We start from the raw sequence: 20,706 nt of genomic DNA, 5'->3' as shown, positions 1-20,706 counted from the left end.
ATTTCTGTGCTGTAGCACTTGATCACAGACATGCTGCTAAATGACAACAGTTTATTATGTTAAAAACCCTTTATTGTGGAACCCTGTATTGAATTTTTTAATATTGCATTGACATATTAACCTGAAAAAAACATTTGATACAATCAGGTAAACTCCTTAATGCAAAGACATGATAAAAGCTTCATATTTGATCACCAATTACCAAGACTAACTGACCCACTGATTATAATGCTTTTACTTTAAACCCACCCTCATCCTCTAAAAGGTATTGAGACCTTACATAATAGTAACTGTATTTCAAAATTAATTCATTGCACACTGGGATGTTCTGATGTTATGCAAAGGTGCTATTATAAATCAAGTTCTTTCTCTTCTATGGATACCCTGTAGCCATGTTTCACATGTGAACCTCAATAGTGACTGTCTGCAGGCTGTTCAACTGCAGGGGCATCACAGCCAGCTCCACAATTCCAGCAGCAATTGCTGAAACAAGAACCATCCAATTACCTCCCGCCCCTGCCTCTCTAACCCAGGAGTGCTGAGGTCACCTAACAACACAGGTAAAGGGCCTTCTGGGGCTGCAAGGCTTAGCTATGCCCTGAGCCAGGCAGAAGCTCTGACTAACATACCTCATGACCAACCACTAATTACCATAAACCAGTTCAAGTTGTATCGGTAACAGTTCTCTGCAGTGATTTAATTCAGAAATAGTATACAGCGACTGCAGGAGAAAAACAACTGTTTTTACATGGAAAAAAAAACCCTTTTGAAATTTAAAAAAAACCAAGACAGTTCCTATATACACTGAGGGCCACACTTTGAATCTCCCCACAAATTTAGTTTTACTATTTCTTAACAAGGCTACATGATGACGGCGGGAGGGGTGGGGTGAAAGACAACCAAAAGAGAGTGGCACCGGAAGAGCCATCACCTGCACCGATCATCAGCCGACATGGAACGACATTGATTATATCCTCACACAAATCCACGATTCAGGCCGCCCTGTCCAACCACCAGTCAGGACATGGTTATAAAAAGGTACATAAGAAATTAAAAACAAGAGAAAAAAAATTTAAATAAAAATCTGTAAATGTTGTTGCAAACTAACACTGCACCTACTGATATCATTTCAAGTATTAGACAAACCATTTTGCGCAGTGAAAGTGAAGCGCACAAGATTTCCAAAATGAAAAGCAGCACATTTTTCAGCGTGTTAATTTGTCAGGGGGCATGAAGCCTGTGTCTCCCAATGTTCGAAGTGCAACCCTCCCATTAGGGCGAATAGTGAGCCAGGTGATGCTGCCATTGTTGAGACACATCCTCAGCCATCCTTCTGGAGGGAACTGCAAAGCTCTGTGGAAAAGGGAAAAGATAAAACACAGATTACTGGATAATTTAACTTCAGGGACTCACCAGGGATTATAAAAGTTTTGTGAAATAATAGGAGAGGGACCAAGTGCTCCCAACATTCCGCATCCAGGTGGGCCACAAAAGGGAAAACAGAGACAACAGATCATGTAAGGCAGGGGGCTGGTGGCACTCAAGTGAATGCTTTTCTTTCATTTTGATGAGTCTGGACTAAAGCTGTGATATTTAAGTGTCAGCTGTGGCTCAGTGGATAGCACTTGTGCCTCTGAGTCAGAAGGTTGTGGGTTCAGGTCCCACTCCAGAGACTTGAGCACAAAATCTAGGTTGACACTCCCAGTGCAGTACTGAGGGAGTGCTGCACTGCAGGCTTTTAATTGAGGTTCCCCCTCCTGCCAGTGGAAACAGTTTCTCCTTATTTACTACATCAAAACCCCTCATAATTTTGAGCACCTCTATTAATCCTCCCTTAACCTTCTCTGCTCTAAGGAGAACAACCCCAGCTTCTCTGCTCTCCACATAACTGAAGTCCCTCATTGCTGTTATCATTCTGAAATAGGGTTAAAAAAGTGTAGGCACAACAAGTGTCACTTGAAGTGTATAGGCCAGACTTTTAATATATAACAGATTTTTAGATGTTTATGGATGAGGTTTAGAAATACTGTATTTCATTATAAATGGTTTTGTATATATTTGTGAACATTATCAAACTGGAATTATAGAGTTCCTTTGTCGAACTCCATGGCTTCAATAGTTATTAAGAAATTCACTGTCATGTGTAAAACCTTTCCTCTTTCCCCAGTCTTATCGGTAAACGAGGGTGTTCCCCAGGGGTCGGTATTAGGACCACTGCTTTTCTTGATATATATTAATGACTTGCACATGGGTGGACAGGGCACAATTTCAAAATTTGCAAATGATACAAAACTTGGAAGTGTAGAAAACAGGAATAGACTTCAACAGGACATAGACAGGCTGGTGGAATGGGTGGACACATGGCAGATGAAATTTAACAGAGAAGTGCGATGTCTTGCATTTTGGCAGGAAAAATGAGGAGAGGCAATATAAACTAAAGGGTACAATTTTAAAGGTGGTGCGGGAATAGAGACCTGGGGATATATGTGCACAAATCTTTGAAGGTGACAGGACAGATTAAGAAAGCGGTTGAAAAAGCATATGGGATCCTGGGCTTTATAAATAGAGGCATAGAGTACAAAAGCAAGGAAGTAATGTTGAACCTTTATAAAACACTGCTTCGGCCACAACTGGAGTATTGTGTCCAATTCTGGGCACCGCACTTCAGGAAGGATGTGAAGGCCTTAGAGAGGGTGCAGAAAAGATTTACTAGAATAGTTCCAGGGATGAGGGACTTCAGTTACGTGACTAGACTGGAGAAGCTGGGGTTGTTCTCCTTGGAACAGAGAAGGTTGAGAGGAGATTTGATAGAAGTGTTCAAAATCATGAAGGGTTTAGATAAAGTAAATAAACAGAAACTGTTCCCACTGGCGGAAGGGTTGAGAACCAGAGGACACAGATTTAAGGTGATTGGCAAAAGAACCAAAGCGACATGAGGAAAGACTTTTTTACGCAGCGAGAGGTTATGATCTGGAATGCGCTGCCTGAAAGGGTGGTGGAAGCAGATTCAATGGTGGCTTTCAAAAAGGAATTGGATAAATACTTGAAGGGAAAATATTTGCAGGGCTATGGGGAAAGTGCAGGGGAATGGGACTAACTGGATTGCTCTTACAAAGAGCCGGCACAGGCTTGATGGGATGAATGGCCTCCTTCTGTGCTGTAACCATTCTATGATTCTATATCTGTAATAACACAGAACACTAAAATAATTACCTGCAAACAAAATAACGGATAACGTTTGCGTGGCAGACAATGATCTCGTAACTATCGTTCTGTTGCTTCAGATCAGCTCTGTGGATGTAGCGACGGAAGGCAGCTTCAATCCGGGCACCATCTTCATGATACTGCTGAGGACATTTAAAAACATGTAAAATGCTTAACCTCACTTGCACACTGACTATTCAAACTCAGAAAACTATAAACACATTAACAAAACCCATTCACAAAACAATCTTTCAATTGAAATGAAGCTGTATGTACACCTGATCTCCCATGCTGTTTTATAAGGATAGGAGCATTATAACACACTACGCAAACATATTATCCTGCTGTAAGGTGCAGCGGTATGAAACTCGTGCCCCTTTAAGACCAAACAGTCTAATTACTGTATGGACACAACCAAAGATGTGGCTAAAGAAAGAACTTGCATTTAGGTAATGCCTCAGGATGTCCCAAACACTTATCAGCCAATGAATTATTTTTGAAGTGCAGTCACTGTTGTATGCAAACACAGTAGCCAATTTGTGCACAGCAAATAGCCATGAGATGAATGATTAGTTAACATTTTTTTTGTGCTGTCGGGTGAGGGATAATTTTGGCCAGGACACCAGCTCGTCTCTGAAAAAGCGCCATGAGATATTTTATGTCCACCTGAAAAGACAGATAGTACCTCAGTTTAACATCTCGCCAAAAGATGGCACCTCCGACAGTGCAGCACCCCCTCAGTGCTGCACTGAAGTGTCAGCCTGGATTACGTGCTCAGGTCTTGAGTGGGGTTTCAATCCACAACCTTCTGACCTAGTTTCAAGATTGCTACCAGGCTAATTGTTCTTAGGCAGATCCTGAAGTCAGTTAGAGAGTAATTTTTTTATTTCTGGAAAAAAATTCTCTATGTTAGCAGGTGCTTGTAAATCCCCAGCTCCTGGGCATTTGATGAGGCCAATCAATAGTACAGACATTCTGGCTCCTGTGTCAAGGAACAGGAGGATATGTTGATCGGATTAGATGAAGAGCGGTGGAGGAGGCTTGTGTGGAGCATAAGCACCGGCATAGACCAGTTGGGCCGAATGGCCTGATTCTGTGCTGTACATTCTATGTAATTTAAGGTATTTTCAATTGCTGGAGGGATTTCTCTATAGTGTCAAATGAAAGCATTAGGGTGCTCTGATTTTCAGGGATGTTAGGGAGGCCTGTGGTCTTTATATTTTATTTTAAAATGTTTTGATAGACATGTGTGTGTGAATCATGACATTAGACAGACAAGGAATGTATGAATGTTTGATGAAATGCTTTTGTTACATTACTAGTGATGGCATAGCTTACAGTAAGTCAATGGATGTGCTGTTTTATGCGGAATATTATACCACATAAATGTGTTATTCTGCGACTAAAATGTAGATGTGTGTCCCTTTAAAGCTAATATTGTTAAGTAAACACTGGACAAGTTCAGTCAGAGGTTAAATCTATCCATGTCTGGAGATTTGAACCCTGTCTTTGATTGTGCTCAATTAAGAGGCTGCAGACAACGTGGCTCTTGTATTGTGTGTTCCTGGAGAGTTTTTCTGTAATTTGCTGTCTTTGTTTCTTTAAACTTTACATGTCACTCAGAAACCCTGTCTGAAGTGCGATGACCACCTGCAGAGTGTCAAACTGGAAGTGCACACATATGTAAAGTCTTTATTACATACAGATATCTCCATTTCTCCTCGTGTGGATCTCCCATGGCATTGCTCGTTATAGGTCAGATTATTATTGCTGTTTTATAAAGACAGGAGTTTTAGTATATGAATAATGTACAAAGTATTATTCTGCTAAATGTGGAACGGTGCCCTTTTAAAGCCAAAAAATGCGAGTAAACACAGGTCAGGTCACTCGAGTTTAATTGCAAACGGTAAAAGGCTTGTTAGTTTTGGGTCCAGGTCAGAAGTACCTAGCATGAGATCTCGCACATGATGATAGATGGAGAGAAAGAGACACAGAGATAGATGGAGAGATATGTAGATACAATTCTGCAAAAACGTGCAAAATATCTAAACAATCAATGATAAACCAAGCAGTGTTCCAGGTTCAGCGTGCATACAGGTTCTAAACATTGCTGTGAAATTATTTCAAAAAACATTGTGTTATATCTACACACCATGACATTTATATTTTATATTAGTTAATCTTTCAAACCCTGAATTATGCTTGCAACTTTCAGCCTGCACAACCGCCCAGTTATCTCCAAAAAGATCCAACTGTATGCTGGGACTCACAGAGGGCACACTGTCATTTCAGCTCTGTGACCTGGTTTTTGAATTCAACTCAAAACGAATAGGATTAAAATCATCCCTCTCCATGACAATGAGAGTCAAATGAGATAGGAGATGAATTTGGATAGTGTTGCCCCAATTATCAGTCCAAAGCACAAAACGGCTCCAATTTGGCTCAAATTGATGACGTCACCCAGAGAGGCCATGAATATGGGTGGAGCAGAAGATTTTTGCTGTTGCAGTACAGGCTCTTTAATCTGAATTAATCTGCTATATTCAAACTTTCTATGCATCTACAACAACTTGCATTTAAATAGCACCTTAAATGTAGTAAAACGCCCCAACACGCTTCACAGGAGTGATTATCAAACAAAATTTGACACCAAGCCAATATAAGGAGGTGTTAGGACAGGAGAGATAGCTGTTAAGGAGTGTCCTGAATGAGGAGAGAGGGGTAGAGAGGCAGAGGGGTTTAGGGAGGGAATTCCAGAGCTTAAGACCTAGGCAGTTGAAGGCACGGCCGCCAATGGTGAAGTTATTAAAATCAGGGATGCACAAGAGGCAAGAATTAGAGAAGCGCAGAGATCTCAGAGGGTTGTAGGGATGGAGAAGGTTACAGAGATTGGGAGGGGCGAGGCCCTGGAGAGATATGAAAACAAGGATGAGAATTTTAAAATCGAGGTGTTCTCGGACCGGGAGCCAATGTAGGTCAGCGAGCGCAGAGGTGATGGGTGAACGGGACTTGGTGCGAGTTAGGATACGGGCAGCAGAGTTTTGGATGAGCTCAAGTTTACGGAGGGTGGAAGATGGGAGACCAGCCAGGAGATCAATGGAATAGGCAACTCTAGAACTAAAACTAACAGAATTTCCCAATACAGACACCTATCTCCTATGAAAACAAAGCCTTAGGTAACTCATCAGTATACAGAGTTTAATGAACTGGTTAGTGTACAGTCACCTTGCGTACTCCCTGAATGGCGAGGAACTGCCAGGAAATGTTGCGGGCTCATTCTAACCACTCCAGGCTACCGCAAAGGCCAAAACTCTAAGATTTCTCTTGATGCTGTTCATCAGACCCTTAGTCGATGGAGTAGTACTGTTCAACTTCCACATACAAAGGCCCCTCGCACCCTGCCCCCGAAGGTCTTTCTGACCTTGTAACTGTTGCATTAAGCATTTCTGGGCTAAGAAAGAAGCAAGAGTCAGAACAATGGAGCAGCAAAGACCTTTAGATCGAAATGGCTCTACAACAGCACGAGGTTCTTAAAAGAAAAATGTGTCAAGGTGTCCATATTATATGTGTACATGGAAGTTGAACTACATTCAAATATTAAACACGGCCGTATCAATGAGAGGTAACGTAATGTTCTGATTTCCATTGGTACTTCTCTGTAATAAAGGTCACCTTAAGCTTCATTCTTACCATAGCCTCTGGCTTCCAATGGCTGACTGGAGGGACCGGTTCAATTGGGGCGCCTTCTCTCAGCAAGTCGCAACTCATCATATCCAAATCTAGAATCACAGCACAGAATGTTCTCAATGTGAAAACTGATCACATCACACCCAACTGTTCAAAAAAAAACACTAATTGCTTAATTTTTCCTGGTATTTATGTTTCCTCCCGTTCCCCTTCTGTGGCCCCATATTCCCCTGATTTCCAGTCTTCCATTTCTTTACAAAGATGCAACTGAGATCAGTGATGTGCTACAGGAGAAATCGGGCATGAATCCATTTCCAACTACACCCACTCGATACCTCTATCCATATCCAACCGCACCCATACTCGATACTTCGAACCATATCCAACCGCACCCATACTCGATACTTCTAACCATATCCAACCGCACCCATACTCGATACTTCGAACCATATCCAACCGCACCCATACTCGATACCTCTAACCATATCCAACCGCACTCATACTCGATACTTCTATCCATATGCAACCGCACCCATACTCGATACTTCTATCCATATCCAACCGCACTCATGCTCGATACTTCTAACCATATCCAACCGCACTCATACTCGATACTTCTATCCATATGCAACCGCACCCATGCTCGATACTTCTTACCATATCCAACCACACCCATACTCGATACTTCTATCCATATGCAACCGCACCCATACTCGATACTTCTATCCATATCCAACCGCACTCATGCTCGATACTTCTAACCATATCCAACCGCACTCATACTCGATACTTCTATCCATATGCAACCGCACCCATACTCGATACTTCTATCCATATCCAACCACACCCATACTCGATACTTCTAACCATATCCAACCGCACCCATACTCGATACTTCTAACCATATCCAACTACACTCATGCTCGATACTTCTAACCATATCCAACCGCACCCATGCTCGATACTTCTAACCATATCCAACCGCACTCATACTCGATACTTCTATCCATATCCAACTACACTCATGCTCGATACTTCTAACCATATCCAACCGCACCCATGCTCGATACTTCTAACCATATCCAACCGCACTCATACTCGATACTTCTATCCATATCCAACTATACCCATGCTCGATACTTCTAACCATATCCAACCGCACTCATCCTCGATACTTCTAACCATTTCCAACCACACCCATACTCGATACTTCTATCCATATCCAACTATACCCATGCTCGATACTTCTTACCATATCCAACCGCACTCATCCTCGATACTTCTAACCATATCCAACCGCACCCACTCGATACTTCTAACCATATCCAACCGCACCCATGCTCGATACTTCTAACCATATCCAAACGCACCCATACTCGATACTTCTAACCATTTCCAACCACACCCATACTCGATACTTCTATCCATATCCAACTATACCCATCCTCGATACTTCTAACCATATCCAAACGCACCCATACTCGATACTTCTAACCATATCCAAACGCACCCATACTCGATACTTCTAACCATTTCCAACCACACCCATACTCGATACTTCTATCCATATCCAACTATACCCATGCTCGATACTTCTTACCATATCCAACCGCACTCATCCTCGATACTTCTAACCATATCCAACCGCACTCATCCTCGATACCTCTATCCATATCCAACCACACCCATACTCGATACTTCTAACCATATCCAACCGCACCCATACTCGATACTTCTATCCATATCCAACTACACCCATGCTCGATACTTCTAAACATATCCAACCGCATTCATCCTCGATACTTCTAACCATATCCAACCGCACCCATACTCGATACTTCTATCCATATCCAACTATACCCATGCTCGATACTTCTTACCATATCCAACCGCACTCATCCTCGATACTTCTAACCATATCCAACCGCACTCACGAGTGATACTTCTATCCATATCCAACTACACCCATCCTCGATACTTCTAACCATATCCAACCGCGCCCATACTCGATACTTCTATCCATATCCAACTACACCCATGCTCGATACTTCTAACCATATCCAACCGCACTCATACTCGATACTTCTAACCATATCCGACCACACCCATGCTCGATACTTCTAACCATATCCAACCGCACTCATGCTCGATACCTCTATCCATATCCAACCACACCCATACTCGATACTTCTAACCATATCCAACCGCACTCATGCTCGATACTTCTAACCATATCCAACCGCACTCATGCTCGATACTTCTAACCATATCCAACCACACCCATACTCGATACTTCTATCCATATCCAACTACACCCATACTCGATACCTCTATCCATATCCAACTACACCCATGCTCGATACTTCTAACCATATCCAACCGCACTCATGCTCGATACCTCTATCCATATCCAACCACACCCATACTCGATACTTCTAACCATATCCAACCGCACTCATGCTCGATACTTCTAACCATACCCAGCCACACCCATACTCGATACTTCTAACCATATCCAACCGCACTCATGCTCGATACTTCTAACCATATCCAACCACACCCATACTCGATACTTCTAACCATATCCAACCGCACTCATGCTCGATACTTCTAACCATATCCAACCACACCCATACTCGATACTTCTATCCATATCCAACTACACTCATGCTCGATACTTCTAACCATATCCAACCACACCCATACTCGATACTTCTAACCATATCCCACCGCACTCATACTCGATACCTCTATCCATATCCAACCGCACCCATACTCGATACTTCTAACCATATCCCACCGCACTCATGCTCGATACCTCTATCCATATCCAACCGCACCCATACTCGATACTTCTAACCATATCCAACTGCACTCACGCTCGATACTTCTATCCATATCCAACTACACCCATGCTCGATACTTCTAACCATATCCAACTACACCCAGACTTGATACTTCTATCCATATCCAACCGCACTCATGCTCGATACTTCTAACCATATCCGACCACACCCATGCTCGATACTTCTAACCATATCCAACCGCACTCATGCTCGATACCTCTATCCATATCCCACCGCACTCATGCACGATACCTCTATCCATATCCAACCACACCCATACGCGATACTTCTATCCATATCCCACCACTACATCATACCCCATACACAATACTTCTGAAGTGCTTAATTTTACATCATGTTTTTTCCCTTAACAACCCATTTTTTCTTTTACAAAACAATTCCCCTCTTCTCCCAAAAGCACTAACTCCTCCTGGTGTACTGTTGCAATGGCATCAGTCACCTTTCCTCTCCCCCCTCGTCCCGTATCTGGTTCAGGTGGCTATTCTCCATAAGTAACCTTACACAGCAGATGTTAGCAATCTTCAGAGCCAAATCTGAACCCGTCTTTATCCGACGTCAACACACATGTATTTCCGACAGGGATCAACTAGAGCGCAATCAGAACCTGAAATCCTCTCTCATTTTTCTCTAGTGCAGGAGTGCAGACGTCAACTGTAATCCCACTCCAACCGGAGTTTGCCAAGACAAGGTTGTAACCTAGGGGTTTCTTACATTTTTTTTAATTAACTGAGAATAAATATCATTAGATCAGCCATGATCTACATTAGGGTTAGGGTTAGGCGGAACAGGTTCGAGGGGTTGAATGGTCTCCTCATCTTTCTATGTTCCCAATACCCAATTCTCCTTGGCTCCAAAATCATCCACATTAATTTCAACTGTGAAGGTTGCACACTCCATACCATTCCCATAGATGTTATCAATAAAGAATCAGACAGATCTAGGGCGCAGACACAGTGACCTTTAAAAGGAGGGAGTGCAAGTAGAAAAGGACATAAAAAAGGTAATTAGGAGACATGAGGACACTGAGTACAAAAGCAAGGAAGTGATACTGAATTTGTACCAGACATTAGTTAGGTCACAGACAGAGCACTACGTGCAGTTCTAGACACCCCATTATAGATGGATATCGGAGCCATAGAAAAGGAACAGTAAAAATTCACTAGAGTCATACCAGGAATGAGAGGTTATAGTTTAGAAAATCTTTGAAAATTGGATTTTTTTTTAACTGGAACAGAGAATATTAAGGGGAGGTTTTCAGAATTATGAAAGGTTTGAGAGGGTAAGTAGTGAAAGATGGTTTCTACTGGTTGGCAAATTGGTAACAAGGGAACATAGAATGAGTAAGAAGAAAGTCAGAGGTTTTGAAAAGGGAAGGTTGAAGAACATGGACTGCTTTACACAAATAGCTAGTCAGTCAGATATAACATTTAAACAAGGATCGGAAAAGTATCTAAAAAGGAAGAACATAAGTGGATCTGGGAAAAGGGCAGGGAAATGGGACTAGAGTAGTAGCTCCATTGGAGAGCTAGACATGCATGATGGGCCAAATGGCCTCCCTCTGTGTATCAACCTTGGCTCAGCTGATAGCACCCTCGACTCTGAGGAGGTTGTGGGTTCAAGTCCCACTCCAGAGGCATGAGCACAAAATCTAGGCTGACACTCGCAGTTCAGTACCGAGGGAGTGCTGCACTGTCGGAGATGCCGTCCTTTGGATGAGACCTTAAACTGAGGTTCCGTCTGCCCTCTCAGGTGGATGTAAAAGATCCCACGGCACTATTTGAATTAGAGCAGGGGAGTTCTCCACGGTGTCCTGGCCGATATCTATCCCTCAAACAACATCACTGAAAAAGATGATCTGGTTGTTACTTCATTGCTGTTTGTGGGATCTTGCTGTGCGCAAATTGGCTGCCATGTTTCCTACATTACAACAGTGATTACACTTCAAAAGTACTGCATTGGCTGTAACCAATTTGGGATGTCCTGAGGTCATAAAAGCCACTATGTAAATGCAAGTCTTTCTTTTTTTCTTTCTCTTCATAATTTCTAAGATTCTCTGCTGGTCCCAAGTGAACTCACTAGGGACTGTGTTCAAGCTTCAGTAAAAAATCTTTCCCCCTGCTACGTGACCAGCCAGCTCCCTCTCCAGGGGAAGCCAAGTGTAAACATACTAGACTGGGGTTTGAATGTGTTCGTTCAGTTGAGTCCTGAGAACTCTAGGACTGTGCTACCCGTCCACAGTTAATCGGATCTCTTGCAGCGCAACTGAATGTTCGAAGCCTCCAAACCACCAAGTTTAACCAAGATTCTAAACAATTCCAATAACAACCTTCACAAAATGGGACTCAGATATTCGTGCACTGCTTTGAGGAAAGGGATACTCTGAGCATACTGTGGTTTCATCTTCTCTTTCTCCGAGTTCCTAGATGAGGGTTTAATTTCCATCACTCCAACTCTGTGTGTGCCTGAACACCTGGCAACTGGAGTATTTCAGTACATTGAGTATTTTTTCTCCCTTATTGGCCCTGGGCCTTTTCTCTGTTTTTTTTTTGTCTCTCTCAGAAGATTACACGGCTGCGGGGGGAGGGAAGGAAGGAAGGAAGAAGTGTCTGGACATGATGCTCCGGCCATCGTGGCGTGGGGCAGGCTTGATGGACCAACTGGTATATTTCTGCCCATCAAATTCGGATGTAACTGTCCACAGTCCTGGCCAGATGATGCTGATGAGGCTTTTTGTGGTGAGCAAGACTGTGCCATACAGTTAAAACAACACAGGAAGGCCCTACAAATAGCTCAGTTTGTAAAGATTAATCTACAGAAATCAGCATGAAAAGTAAACCAGTTTTTGCAGCAGCTGGTACAGAAACTGTTGGAGAAATAGGAATATAATGCACATCCCTTCATCGGTGATAGAGGTATTCGAGTAGCACCTTTCACCACCTCAGGGCGTCCCAAATGCTTCATAGCCAACAAATTACTTTTGAAGTGAAGTCACTTTCGCTATCTGGGCAAACGCAGCAGATAAGTTGCTTACAGCAAGGTCCCACAAACAGAAACTGGGATGAGTGGCCAGTCACAATCTATTCCTATCAATTCAAAGTTCTTTCTTTTTTTTGCTCGAAATTTGAATTACCCAGTAATTGGAATGAAGCAATGTAAATAAAACAGTCGGGAAGTGCTTCTTTGCATAATCTCAATTTGAATTAAACGGTAATTCGAATTAAGGAACTTTGAATTAGGAATAGGTTAATGGTGGTGTTGATTGAAGGAGGAATGTTGCCAGGACACCAGAATTCCTCTGCTCTTCTTTAAATAGTTCCGTGGGATCTGTTACATCCACCTGAGAGGGCAGACGGGGCCTCGGTTTAACATCTCATCCAAAAGACGGCACCTCTGACAGTGCAGTACTGCACTGGGAGTGTCAGCCTGGATTATGTGCTCAAGTCCTTGAACCCACAACCTTCTGACTCAAAGACAAGGGTATGATCGAGTGAGCCAAGCTGGACACTAGTGCAATAAATGATGAAGCACTAACTGGACTCAGGTTGTGCTAGACGGAAAAAGACCAAGGTAGTCGTCATCGGTAGTCGTATGATACATCGATAATGGAGTTGTTGACTAATCATAGCAATCAATCTCGATCAATGAGTCTACAACAGACCCAGACACGAGGTGAGGAAAACCCTCAGTGGTGGAGAGCTTTGGGAACCATAGGCTCAAAGTCACCTGTTCCTCCCAAGCCTGTTACACTCACCACGTCATCTCTCAAATTCCTCATATACCGTGTCCCAAACTGTTATTTTCATCTATATTTCATGGATATACACTACAAGCAAATAAGTGTAAAGCCATTGTGTTTTGTGACTATTAAATGCTTTTGAGTCTCAACAGATACAACTTCTGTGTTCTGTTTTTACTAATCCATGGGATTCTAATTCATTATCAAAAACCTTAAAAAAAAAAGTCTGCAAAGTGTTCACAAGGCACAAAAATATGAGCGCTCGGTACAGGGTAAAGCTCAGACCCACCTGGCAGGTATTTACTAATAATTGTTGCCGTCTCTTTTGCTCTGGTCATACTAGAGTGAATCAAGGCGTCATAGTTTAATCCCAAACTTGCCAATCGCTGGCCTGTCAGTTCCGCCTGTTCACGGCCTGCAAAGAAATAACATTTTCATTCTTAACTAGGTTATTGTCAATAATATTATAAATTGTTCAACTAAAAAAAAAGTCCCAAATGTCTAGCGGACTGGACTTGGTTTAAATACCGAATGCAACAGATTTAGTGATGTGTGAGGAGCCAATCCACATTTCACAACTCTAGTGCTGCAATGGTAAATACTGTCAGTGCACCCATCAGCTTTCTTGCTCCTCGTAAGCTGTGAATACCCTGCCCTGCCTCACCCTGTTTAAATGGACACTCACTGCACTGACTCCTACTCGTCTTTTCTGATCTAGGACCTCAAAACTGTGGAACTCCTTCACTCGTTCGTCCTTCTGTCTACAGTCTCCAAACCGAAGTTTGGTATCGTCACCACTAACCGATTAATCTCAACTTCTCTCCAACCATACTGGCGTCCTGCACTATAGCCCTTGGCTACTGGTTTCTCATTCACAATAGATCTCCTTCTTCCTCACTCCAGTCTTCTTTCCCTGCATGCAGACAAAATAATACTGAATACAAGAAAAGAGGTTCTGCGCTAAACGCTATGCGTAATAATTTCATGAAGTACAGACCCAGCGACGTGAGAATTCTCTCTTTGTCAGTCGTGGCGGTCAGGTCGTACTGGGAATGTCTGATGAGGAAGATGTGTCTCGTGGCTTTGACTTTGTAATTTTCAAGTTGAGTAGACAAGTCCTCAGCGGCCTCTTTATTTTTCTTGTTAGGTTTAATAAGTGAAATTGGCTCCCGCCTAGAACAGAGAGATACATTAATGGTTATGGTATGATTCGCGACCCCAGTGCACCCACCCTCTCTACTCCCCAAAAACAAAATGCCTCACTGTCAGATGGCACTTTAACTACCCGGCTGAGAGCTGGTTAAACTCACCGAACAAGATCCAAGTCCCTTCAGCACAAGAACTGCCACAGAACTACGCTAACTTCTGGGAGACTCTGACCAGCTTTTAGTGCCACAAAGTGCTTGAAGCTCATTCAACAGCGCACAAAGGACACGTCAAATTCGACCGGCACCACAGTATTTTTACGATACAATAATGGCTAAAGCTAGGAAAACCTACCTTGAAGCAGCCTGGCCAAAATCAGTTATATATGCTCACATGTTTTACAGACATAGGAACAGGAGAAGGCCATTCTGCCCCTCAAGCCTGTTCCGTCATTCAATTAGATTGTGGCTGATCTTTAGCGTAACTCCATTTACCTGTCTTTGTTCCAAATCTCTTGATACCCTTACCCGTCAAAAATCTATCAATCTCAGTCTTCAAAATTTCAAATGTCCCCCAGAATCTACAGCCTTTTGGGGGAGAATTTTTCAGATTTCCACCACTCATTGTGTGAAACTGTGCTTCCTGACATCACTCCTAAATCGCTGGGCTCTAATTTTCAGATTGTGCCCCCTTATTCTGGATTCCACCACCACAGGAAATAGTTTCTCTGTATTTACCCTATCGAATCTCTATAATTTGAAATACCTCGATTAGATCACCCTTCGACCTTCTAAACTCGAGAAAACAAGCCAAGTTTATGCAACCTGTCCCCATAATTTAACTCTCTAAGCCCCGGTATCATTCTGGTGAATCTGCACTTTACCCCTTCCAAAGCCAAAATATCTTTCCTGAGACGCGGTGCCCAAAACTAAACAGACTATCCCAGATGGGGTCTGATCAAAGCCCTAAGCAACTGAAGCATCACTTCCTCACTTTTGAATTCCAATCCCCTTGATATAAAGGCCAACATTCCACTGGCATTTTTGATTACTTTGTGCACTGGCTTTTAGTGATTTGTGTACACAGACACCTAAATCCCTTTACTCCTCCACAGCTCCTAGTCTCTCACTATTAAGAAAATATTCCAATTTGTCTTTCTCAGATCCAAAGTGGATGACCTCACACTTCCCCACATTGAACTCCATCTGCCGCAGTTTTGCCCACTCACTTAGTCTCTCTATATCCCCTTGTAACTTCCTGCTCCCATCCACACAACTCACTGTGCTCCAAACTTAGTATCATCTGCAAACTTGGATATTCAACACTCTATTTCTTCATCTAAGTCACTGAAAAGCTGAGGCCACAGTACAGATCCTTGGGGAACACTTGTCACATCCCACCAATCAACCTGGGAGCACTGATCTGTGAGACACATTACACCAGATTACATTCTAAACCAAAGACTGGGCCAAAAGTTCTCAGGTGCTAAATGCTCGAGACCCTGGACAGAGGGAGGGGACGTCCACCCTCGTGAGAACTAGAAAATTAATTCATGACTTGGGGTCAGTCTGTTTTTGCTCCAAATTAAAACTAAACCCAGTGGACAAAACCAATCTTCTCCCCCCACCTCTGCCCCGGTTTCTCCCCCTCCCTGTCTCTGCTCCCTACCCCTCCTCCCCTCTCTAATCCCCCCATCCTCCTCCCCCTGTTTCTGCTCCCTACCCCTCCTCCACCCCCTATCAACCCCTCCTCCCCCTCTCTAATCCCCCCCACCCCCTCTCTAACCCCCCCCCCACCCCCCTCTCTAACCCCCCCCCCACCCCCCTCTCTAACCCCCCCCCACCCCCCTCTCCCTCACCGCCCCGCCCCAGACCCTCACTCACTTGTCCCAGTTGGAGTCCCAGCCTCCGCCCGCTCTCTGCTCGAGGTCCACACTCGGTACTCCGGTGCCGGGACTCCAGCTCACCGCGGCCGCCTCCACCCGGCCGTCGCCACCCCTCTGAGACGCTGCGGCCGCGACCACCACGGCCGCCGTGCCGGCGATGCCGCAGGCCACCTGGAAGGCTTTCCGGAACGCCATAGGTCCGGGGCCTGGAGTTGCCGGGGGACCGGGGGCCTGGAGTTGCCGGGGGACCGGGGGCCTGGAGTTGCCGGGGGACCGGGGGCCTGGAGTTGCCGGGGACCGGGGGCCTGGAGTTGCCGGGGGACCGGGGGCCTGGAGTTGCCGGGGGACCGGGGGCCTAGAGTTGCCGGGGGACCGGGGCCTGGAGTTGCCGGGGGACCGGGGGCCTGGAGTTGCCGGGGGACCGGGGCCTGGAGTTGCCGGGGGACCGGGGCCTGGGGTTGCCGGGGGACCGGGGCCTGGAGTTGCCGGGGGACCGGGGCCTGGAGTTGCCGGGGGACCGGGGCCTGAAGTTGCCGGAGGTCCGGGGCCTGGAGTTGCCGGGGGACCGGGGCCTGGAGTTGCCGGGGGACCGGGGCCTGGAGTTGCCGGGGGACCGGGAAACACAGGGCACAGTTCCGGGTACGGAAGCCGACAGGGGACCAGCTGGAGCGCGGTTGCGAATCACTCAGCAGCTCGGGCTCCTCTCTGTCTGTTCAAAGTTAATTCAAATTTACCCCCAAAATGTTTTGGGGAAAGTCCGAATCCTCCCCCACTCCCTCCTCCTGGCCGCGAATCGTACAGAAGATAAATGGGACTTGGAATTTCCATCTGCAGCAAAGGAAAGTGTTCATTCAGCAGAATTAAGGGGAGCTCTTGCCTTATTAAATTAAAATCCACAGCTCCAGTTGTTTTGTATTGTTATGCAACTGTTTATAAATAAAACTCCCAACCTACTTCCTACTTTAATTTGAACTGTGCAATAAGACCCAAGTCTCTTTTCCTATTTGATTTATTACCCCTTGTCATCTATTTTAATGCTTAAAAGCAAAAAAAACCCAGAATGAATTGATGAGCATAATGATATAAACAATTCCTCATTGGTGTTAGAACAGCATCCTCTAGCTGCTGAAGAGCAATAAATACAAGTTTAGATATTGATGAGGCCACCACAGCCTCGCCCCCTCCCTATCTCTGTAACCTCCGCCAACCCTCCGAGATCTCTGCGCTTCTCCAATTCTGGCCTCTTACACATCCCCGATTTTGTTCACCTCTAAGCTATGGACTTCCCTCCCTAAACCTCTCCGCCTCTCTCTTCTCCTGTAAGATGCTCCTTAAAACCTACCTCTTTGACCAAGCTTTTGGTCAGCTGGCCTAATATCTCCTTATGTGGCTCGGTGTCAATTTTTTGTATGATAATCTTGGGACGTTTTACTACGTTAAAGGGGCTATATAAATGCAAGTTATTGTTGTTATAACCTACTGGTGTCAATTCAAAAACAAAACGATTCTGAGCACGATCTCCCGGTCTGTTGGGATGCCTTCTGAAGAAATGAAAATCCAGTTTAGAAGTTGATCAGATACACTACAAAGGAGCCACTTCCCAATGAGACTGGGGTTGGCCCACGCTCTGCTCAGGGGTGAACATTGAGGGCAGTTGCTTGAATTACGTGATTCTACTAATGCATCACTCCCATTTCTAAGCCATGATAATGCATGTGTTGCGATCAATGTGATCTGAAACCAAATTCAGCACCAAGCAGAAGATTTTGAATATAATACTTTGGAAATGTGGTGTTGGCACCAAATACAGACCAACCTAGAAAACTAGCATGAGATGAACAACAACTTTAAAAAAGCTGACAAATACCCCCATTATAAGCCAATAATATGTGAAAACAAGTAGTTACATGGGCTTTGTAACAAAGTGTAACAATTCTTTCACTTGTATTGAAAGGGAAAAGAATCTGTTAATGCAAAAAATCAAGAATTCCAAAAAACCAAAAGCTTCATCGAGTTACATCATCAAAACTACAGCATAGAAACAGGCCATTCGGCCCAACTGGTCTATGCTGGTGTTTATGCTCCAAATGAGCCTCTTCCCTCCCTACTTTAACCCTATCAGCATATCCTTCTATTTCTTTCTCCCTCATGTGTTTATCTAGCTTCCCCTTAAATGTATCTATGCTATTTGCCTCAACTACTACTTGTGGTAGAGCATTCCACATTCTCACCACTCTCTGGGTAAAGAAGTTTCTCCTGAACTCCCTATTGGATTTATTAGCGACTCTCTTATATTTATGGCCCCTAGTCCAGGTCTCTCCCGCAGGTGGAAACTTCTTCTCTACATCTACCCTATCAAACCCTTTCATAATCTTAAAGACCGCTATCAGGTCACCCCTCAACCTTCTCTTTTCTAGAGAAAGGAGCCCCAGCCTGTTCAGCCTTTCCAGATCAGGACATCCTCTCAGAGATCTGAGGTTGTATTCTTGTCCCAGTTTTATTGTTAAATGATGGTTTAAACATCAGGAGCATATTGAACCTTATAAATTATCTAGGTGACTAATGTAAAAGTATCAATACAATTCTATTTATAATGCAATTTATAATCAATACAACGTCTGTGAAAAATTGCCATTTAATTTATCAGGGTCAGTCTGGCCAATTGGAGGCAGAAGAGTAAATGGATTGCGGGAATGAAGGACCCAGTGATCCAACTCACCTTCAATCGGATTGACCAAGGAGCAGCCTGCGGAGATGGACTGGAGTCTTCTGCTTCCATAACTAGTGAGACTAGGATCAGTGTGTTGGGTGGGGAGACGGATCTCCCTCCAATCAGACGCCTGCTCTGCCCATAGCACAGGCACTGTGCGAATCAAAGTCACAAGTGGCCTTGTGTGTGCCTGGGACTGTGGGTTATTGCCTCTCCTCACCCGTTGATGGTCAGTTGCTCCATCCTCCTTGAAACATGGCACCTCTACAAATCACTGCTTTCTCATGGTTGACTCCTGTCCGTCACCACTGTGTCAGCTGTGGCTCAGTGGGTAGCTCTCCCGTCTCAGTCAGAAGGTCGTAGGTTCAAGCCCCACTCCAGGGACTCGAGCACAAAATCCAGACTGACACTCTCAGTGCAGTACTGAGGGAGTACTACACTGTCAGAGGTGCAGTCTTTCGGATGAGACATTAAACCAAGGTCTCAAATGCCATGCGACACGCCTGCACCCTCACCAAGGTTCAGATCCCTATCCTTCCGATCCATGACTCCCCACATCCAGTGGATTGATTTTAAGATCTTTGCCCCTCACTTTCAACTCCCCCCCCCCCCCCCACCCCACCCCATGATATTGGTCCACTCAACCTCAGTGATCTCTATCTCCACTCCTCCAACGCCAGCTGTCTCCTCATTCTTCACTCCCTCTGGTTCACCATTAGCAGCTGTTCCTTCAACACTACATCCCTGCCCTTCAGAACACCCTCCATTAACACCCACCTCGCATCACCTCCTCCCTCGTTTTCAAAATCTTCTGCCCGATCGTTCCTTCGTGCCCTCTGCCCCACAGCGAGCTCCTTCTCCTTCATCTCCACTCCTCAGTGTAAAGCAGTCTGAGGTACCTCTCCGTACGTGAGCTGTGGAAATGTGGGTTTGAGGGAAGAAAGTCAAGAGATTCACAGAATAATGTAAGTGCTCTAATGTTGTATAATGTGTTAGAAAGGATCACTTGCATAGCCTCTTTTTTTAATCTACACTCATCTTCGAAAACAATCAGCAGAAAATCCTCAAATTTAGTGACACAACATATCTTAAACCCTCACCTAACTCAGTGTAACTGCTGTTCGAGATCTTCACCCTCTGCTGTGCTGATTCTTATTTACATTTCAAATTAAATCATCTCAGAAAACTCTTTCAACTTTTCATATCTAACCCCAATATTTTTGTTTGGAGTAATATTAAGTATACAAGGTTGGTTCACCCAGTAGTCCACTGGTGCAGTAGGACCAGGATTTTTAATCTTCTTAAACGAAGCTAAGAACATTACTGAGGAGGTCGGGGAAATCATAATTCATTCTTGAATAAATAAATTGTTCAACAACTGAATCATTTCCATGTTTAGTTCCACAAGGAGGTCTTACATGGTCCAGTTTAATTTTGATAATGTAAGGACGATGAACAAAAGAAATTCTGA

General features: G+C 44.2%; 1 protein-coding gene across 3 annotated transcripts; it reads right to left on the bottom strand.

Annotated features, from left to right (window-relative positions):
• Positions 1-50: 50 nt before the first annotated feature.
• On the bottom strand, positions 51-20,116 carry pgam5 (PGAM family member 5, serine/threonine protein phosphatase, mitochondrial). Of its 3 annotated transcripts, none has more exons than XM_068006136.1 (6): positions 20,013-20,116; positions 14,492-14,667; positions 13,784-13,909; positions 6,895-6,983; positions 3,214-3,347; positions 51-1,353 (listed from the first exon to the last, which is right to left on the bottom strand). In XM_068006136.1, the coding sequence occupies exons 1-6, from the start codon at positions 20,099-20,101 to the stop codon at positions 1,206-1,208; spliced, it is 762 nt and encodes a 253-aa protein (XP_067862237.1). In that variant the 5' UTR covers positions 20,102-20,116; the 3' UTR covers positions 51-1,205. The 3 variants fall into 3 exon arrangements, with proteins under 3 accessions (XP_067862237.1, XP_067862235.1, XP_067862236.1); XM_068006134.1 differs by lacking the exon at positions 20,013-20,116 and adding an exon at positions 16,524-17,514; XM_068006135.1 differs by lacking the exon at positions 20,013-20,116 and adding an exon at positions 16,524-17,512 and having other exon boundaries at positions 3,214-3,344.
• Between the last annotated feature and the right edge of the window lie 590 nt (positions 20,117-20,706).

Source organism: Heptranchias perlo, chromosome 25 (assembly GCF_035084215.1).
Source record: "Heptranchias perlo isolate sHepPer1 chromosome 25, sHepPer1.hap1, whole genome shotgun sequence".
NCBI lineage: Eukaryota > Metazoa > Chordata > Chondrichthyes > Hexanchiformes > Hexanchidae > Heptranchias > Heptranchias perlo.
Note: the sequence above shows the minus strand (reverse complement) of the source record. Positions and strands in the feature narration are given on the sequence as shown.